The sequence below is a fragment of the Cyprinus carpio genome, chromosome B8 (assembly GCF_018340385.1).
Source record: "Cyprinus carpio isolate SPL01 chromosome B8, ASM1834038v1, whole genome shotgun sequence".
In the NCBI taxonomy this organism is placed as follows: Eukaryota; Metazoa; Chordata; class Actinopteri; order Cypriniformes; family Cyprinidae; genus Cyprinus; species Cyprinus carpio.
Window position 1 is genome coordinate 14,872,862 of NC_056604.1, and position 6,000 is coordinate 14,878,861.

A 6,000-nucleotide genomic window follows, 5' to 3' on the forward strand; every position below is an offset into this window, starting at 1 on the left:
TTTGAGTGGTAAGTATCTCATCTGTTTCTACAGGAGGGAAAGAACAAATGTCTGCAGTAGCTCATTCTTATTAGAGGACTGGAAAACCACCACAGCCCTCCACCCTCAAATCACTCTGGATCTAAAGTAGCATGCCAGAAAAATAATGCACACAAAAGTTCGGCGCAATCACACACACTCTCTCCTTCAGACCACATTGGGCCCCAGTCCCTCTCATGGGCTCCCATTGAAACGCAACTACTGTTTTTTCATCAAACAAAACCCCCTGGCCTCCGAAGATATGGAAAAAAACAAAAACACGAGCTGTATTTTTATAGCCTTGCAGAAATAAATGTTTCCCTGACTTTGCTCTGTCAGGTCTGCTAATGTTTTGAATCCAAACAGATCAGACGGGTTGCTCAGCGAGGTTTCGCTAGGGAGAAGTGGCTTTCGAGAATGGCTCTTGGTTCAGGGACGCTTCATGCGACGTCTCAAAGTTCAAAGTTGAAGAACATAAAACTCTTTTGTTGCTTCAGCCAGTCTGAAGCAATCGCTCTCATCCGTGGAAAAGCCCACCGGCGTAAATCACTCGTCAATATGAACATTTAGTTTGGAGTCGGTGACTTTCCGAACAGTTCAACCAAGACGATGTTCATTTTTCATAGTCTGTTGATTTGTAGCTATTGATCTGTTTGATCTCTCTGCTTGTGAGTTCTATCTTTCGTGTGGTAGAGCAAGAGCCAAATGCAAACCAAAAAGTGCAATTCAAGAAGACTTGCTTGATGAAATACAGACAGACTAAAGATCCTAACTTTTTTTTTAACATAAGCCTAAATAATAACAGGCTGGCTTCTCTCTCCACTCTCATCCTAAACAAGTGGCGTCTGCTTGGTTAAACACTGTGGTAGCTCTTCCCTTGAACCAGACCTGCAAAACCCCCCGAAGGATGTAAATAAAGCAAGCGTTTCTAGAGAGACACACAGGTCTGTGGTTCTCCAGAGAGAAGCCCACCTTGTGCAGCCATTACAGGACATTGTTTGAGTCTAAAGAGCTGCTTGCAAACCTGGGGAGGCCAAGCAAGAGCAGCATCAGTTATAAATGTGTCTGTGAGTTTAGTCTGAGGCACAGCTGTGCTGCATACCAGCTGGCGGGTGTTTGCTAATATACCCACTGTTTCTCCCACACATGCATTCACATATTCATCCCAGTTTAAGTGTGGTTTAAATTCATCTTTTACCCGTCAAATGCCTTTGATAGTATCACTGAAAAAAAAAAAAAAAGGTTTTCCAAGAAAAATATAAATGCATACTTAAAACAAGATAAATTTACTTTAAAAGAAAAATCATGTGAGATAATAAGAGTGGTTTTCAGTATGTGTGTGTGTGTGTGTGTGTGTGTGTGTGTGTGTGTGTGTGTGTGTGTGTGTGTGTGTGTGTGTGTGTGTGTGCACGCGCGATGAGTGTGGGTTTGTGTCCATCAATTAAAGCAACGCATTAAAATGGAATGGTTATTAAACCGACTTGGAACTACATGTGCATTAAACACTTTTACTGCATACCAGCCAGCCAATCAGAATCCATTATTCAGACAGACCATATAATATATATTAGGGCTTTCAGTCGATTAAGATATTTAATTGCGATTCATTTTTATCTGTTCTAAATGTACATGAATATTTTTCAGGTTTTTAATACTCTAATCAACATGGGCATTGACAAACATGGATGCTTTATGTGATACCGTAGTCTTCATATAGCATTAAGACTAGGTTCAAAGATCAAAGATGTTTTTAAAAGAACTTATGTCTATAAGACAGTTGAAAAAAAAGAACACAGAAATACCATATATATATATATATATATATGTATAAAAAATTAAATTATAAACTTATATAAACACTAAAATTCAATATTTTATGAAAACAGGTCTAATGTCCAGTCACAGTTCAGCTCAAGTAGTAAATGTAAATTTGTCTTGTTTTATAGATGTTCAGATATTTTACTGGGGGAAAAAAACTGTTTATTGCAATAAGTTTTTGTTGTTGGATAAAATTAGTAGTGTTTCCCTATTCATTAATATTAAATATTAGGTATTTCAAAAATGTATTTCAAAAATGTTATTTTTGTACATAAAGAAGTAAAAAATATTAATAAAAAAAAAAGCGTGTCCTCTTGTCCCCGTGTTTCTTTGAGGTGCAAGATGGCAGCTGCAATTTGAGCTGCAGCAATTTACACAGATGCTTTGCTGGAGTAGCGAAGGATGGAAAGCTGGCCATAATGAAGAAGAGAGAAAGAGTGAGGGAGCGAAGGAGGACAGGAGGGAGGGATTTGTCGAGGAGATTGGGGGTCTTACCTGATACTCTAGAGATTTAATTAGAGTAGGGGATTGTGAAAGGCAGGGAAATTTCACAGGGGCTTAGTATAGAAAGAGTGATAGAGAGAGAAAGAGAGGGAAAAGTGAATGTGCTTGAGGCCAGGCAAGAGGGGGCTGTAGTCTTTCCTCTCCTCTCTTCCTCCTAGACTAAATTGTTTAAATTCTATACCGTTCACTTCATTTGTTTGCATCTGCGTTCTTTTTTTTAAAGAGTGAGAGAGGCCCCTGTGCCTTTGTGCTTTGCCTCTCTTCTCTTGCAAGCCTGTACTCCACATTCCTTCCCGTTTTGCTTTCCTTGTGTTTGCTTGTACTCCACTCACCACTAGAAAAAGAAAAAACACGCTCTTTTTCCTTCCCTATTTTCCATGCCTTTGAATTAACCAACTAATTATGTCCTCTGCTTCTCTGTGCTGCTTTCTAAAAGACCTCTTTGGAGACTTTCTCTGGCACAAGGTAAATTTAGTTTAAAACCAAACCCGACTAAATTATTTTTGTGTGAATGCTTGTTAGAATGTGCCTGAGTGACTTTTGCTCTGTGCTTGATTGAGTGCAGTAAAGTTCTTTTTTATTCTAATGAGAGTGTTTTTTGCTGTGTATTTGCAGGTATTTCTTCGCTGTTTTGGCCATCCTAACAGTGTTAGGGGTCCTGAATGGACTGGTGCTGCTCCCAGTCTTATTGTCCTACTTTGGCCCTTATCCTGAGGTAGGAGGATTGCTCCCGTTAAGTTATCCTGCATTACACGTTCACGTGCCATACATAAAGCTATGCAGAGTTATTATAATTTCCATTTTAATACTGTACAATATAATGTTGTGACGCCTAAACTCACTTTAGCATTTAAAATGCTTGATTTTAGTTTGTTTATTTATTTACATTTGCATAGCATTTTAATTATATGCCATTTATCAGTTATTGATCATAACATCAGCATTTTTAAGTGTGGCTTAACTGTCCAAATACTTCTTAAACCCTGTGTACATATTCAAGACTAGCACTGTACTCTCTGATGATATGAAAAGTTTCAAATATCACAGCACTTGCACAAATGTCAGACAGACCAGCTTCTCAGATTTTGCTTTTCATGTCCACTACACTTCCAGGTATCTCCAGCGGATGGGCGAAGCCGGCTGCCCACACCGTCCCCAGAACCTCCCCCACAGGTGGTCCGCTTCACCATGCGACCCAGTCACACGACTCCTGAAGCAGGTTCAGACTCGTCAGACTCAGAATATGGTTCCAACACTACTGTGTCCGGGATTAGCCAGGAGCTTCAGCAGTATGACCTCCAGTCCAACAGGGGGCGATCAGCCAGACTAGAGGAGTTGCGAATCGCCACAGGGGGCCGACAAGGCAGTCGTCAGGTTGAACTGCCAATGTTTCCTCCTTACTCAGTGAGTAAAGCATTTATATCAATATATATCTGACAAAAACAATGAACTAACATAGTTTTCCACGTTTTCCGCAGGATGAAGCTAGACAGCAGCAACCACCGCAGCATTACAGGTCTACCCATCTACCCAGTTCTCAGGATGCTGGACCTCAGTCGTCAAAGCGATATGGTAGCAGGGACCCTAAGAGGGACTTTGGGAGCGGACCCCCGCCCCCCCCTCACAGGCCGCGCATGGATGCTTTTGAAACCGCTACTGAGCCAGGTGGCTGTTCGGGCCCCAACCACCGGGAACGTTCAGGGGCCCATCGTCCCCGCTCCCACAACCTCTACACTCATCCTTCCCATCCGTCCACAGGCCCCGCCTACTGTCAGCCCATCACAACAGTGACAGCCTCGGCCTCAGTGACGGTCGCCGTTCATTCGGGGATGCCGGGCCAGAGCCCCGCCTACCCGTCCCACCCCTCCAATGACAGCTATCACACTTCAGAAGATGTCTACACTGACCCTCACTTCTCCGACCCTCATGTGCCCTTTGACAAGAGCAGTGACAGCTCGAAAACAGAGGGCATGGAGCTGCAGGATCTAGAATATGACACTCCCAATGTCTGCCACTCAACACCCTCCAGCTGAGGTTAGTAGAGATGCTTATTATATGGCTGACTTCAATAAAATGGTCCACATCAAATCAGCAGTCTCTACGAATAAATAGAGCTGTCAATTGATTCAGATATTTAATAATAATAATACTAAATCATATTAGAATTAGAGATGTATGAATTCATGTTTATTTTTAGTTAAAAATGTCTTTAAAATATATGTTATACATATTATATATGATCATATTGATCAAATACATTTATATTGTTACAAAATGTTCCACTTCAAATAAATGCTGCTCTTTTCAAATTACTATTCATTACTAATCTTGAAAATTAAAAAAATAAAAATAAAAGTCATGTCAATTTTATTTGTATAACACTTCACAATGTGCATTATTTCAAAGAAGCTTTACAGAAAATCGTGATGGTAATGTTTGTAGTATCTTAATATCTTCATGCATTATAGTCGCATTTAGCAACGTTGATGATGATGTTTCTCGAGCAGCAAATCTGCATATTAGACTGATTTCTGAAGCTAAAGAAAAAATAAAATTCCACCACAGTAATAAAAAAAATCTTAATTCACATAAAAATAAAAAAAAATTATTTTAAAATATATTAAAATAGAATTATTTAAAATAATATTTCACAATATTACTGTTTTACTGTATTTTAAATCAGTTATATGCAGCCTTCGTGAACATGAGAGACTTGTTTCAAAAACATGAGCCCACAATTTAAATTGACAGTCCTAATAAAACCGATTGCTAATAATAACACTTTTCTATCTGATTCAGTTAGGTGGATTTACTTTGTTGTTATTAGTTCATTCTATTCTATTTTGAACTTCTGTTAACACTGTTTCTTCACTCCTTTGTGTTCACAGTGGTTGAATGTTGAAGCTCAAACAGCCAAAGATGGGACATCAGTGTGCCAGCGTGGCAGAAACATGGTGCTGCATGGCGGGAACACTTTGACCAGCAGCGCCTTTTCGGTGCTTGACTCTGTTACTGTATAACCCTGGTGTATTATTGTTAGATATTTCTATAAGTATTTATGTGTACACAAATGTAAATAATGAATGAGAGTGGCTATAATTTGACCCACACATCATTTGTGTGTGTATCTGTGCCATAAGGAAACTTCATTCTCGACAAACATTTCAGCATACGGTCGTTGCTGCTTATGATATTGTTGTAATGTTTGTATAATGCTATGCAATTATCTTCTCTAATTTTATAGAACCGTGCGTGTGAGAGTTTGAAAATGTGTTGTTGTGTGTGTGAATATTTTTGGTTCACGACAGACCCCCTAGACCCCTCAGATGCATATTAACTAACAAAAACAAACTCTAAGTGACCTAACATAATATGTTAAATGATTTTGCAGCAAAAAAAATTATCATCACACCAACTACACAACACTTCTCTAAAAAACACCATAAAAAAACAGAAACAATAAATTCAATATCAGAGGACACATTCAGGGAAATATTTGTTCAGACATATGCTAGACATGTAAAATTCACATTAATCTCCAGTTGTTTGTCGACGAGCATCAAATGTTTAAGCGTGCGTGCAGATGTTTGCGTTTTGTGTATATTGAAGCATTAGAGTTTATGCTTTTTAATGTTAATTTGCATATCACAAACCTGTGGT

General features: G+C 39.1%; 1 protein-coding gene across 2 annotated transcripts in view; it reads left to right on the top strand.

Annotated features, from left to right (window-relative positions):
* Window positions 1–5,727, top strand: part of ptch1 (patched 1) — a 50,379-nt gene extending 44,652 nt beyond the window's left edge. Inside the window, exons 21-24 of one of the 2 annotated variants that reach the window (XM_019066176.2) lie at window positions 2,956–3,055; window positions 3,454–3,744; window positions 3,819–4,374; window positions 5,229–5,727. In XM_019066176.2, coding sequence (XP_018921721.2) covers window positions 2,956–3,055; window positions 3,454–3,744; window positions 3,819–4,373 — 946 coding nt within the window. In that variant the 3' untranslated portion in view covers window position 4,374; window positions 5,229–5,727. Of the gene's footprint in view, window positions 1–2,776; window positions 2,806–2,955; window positions 3,056–3,453; window positions 3,745–3,818; window positions 4,375–5,228 lie in introns of those variants that run through there. The other variant, XR_006155448.1, reaches the window with a different exon arrangement.
* The last annotated feature ends 273 nt before the right edge of the window (window positions 5,728–6,000 follow it).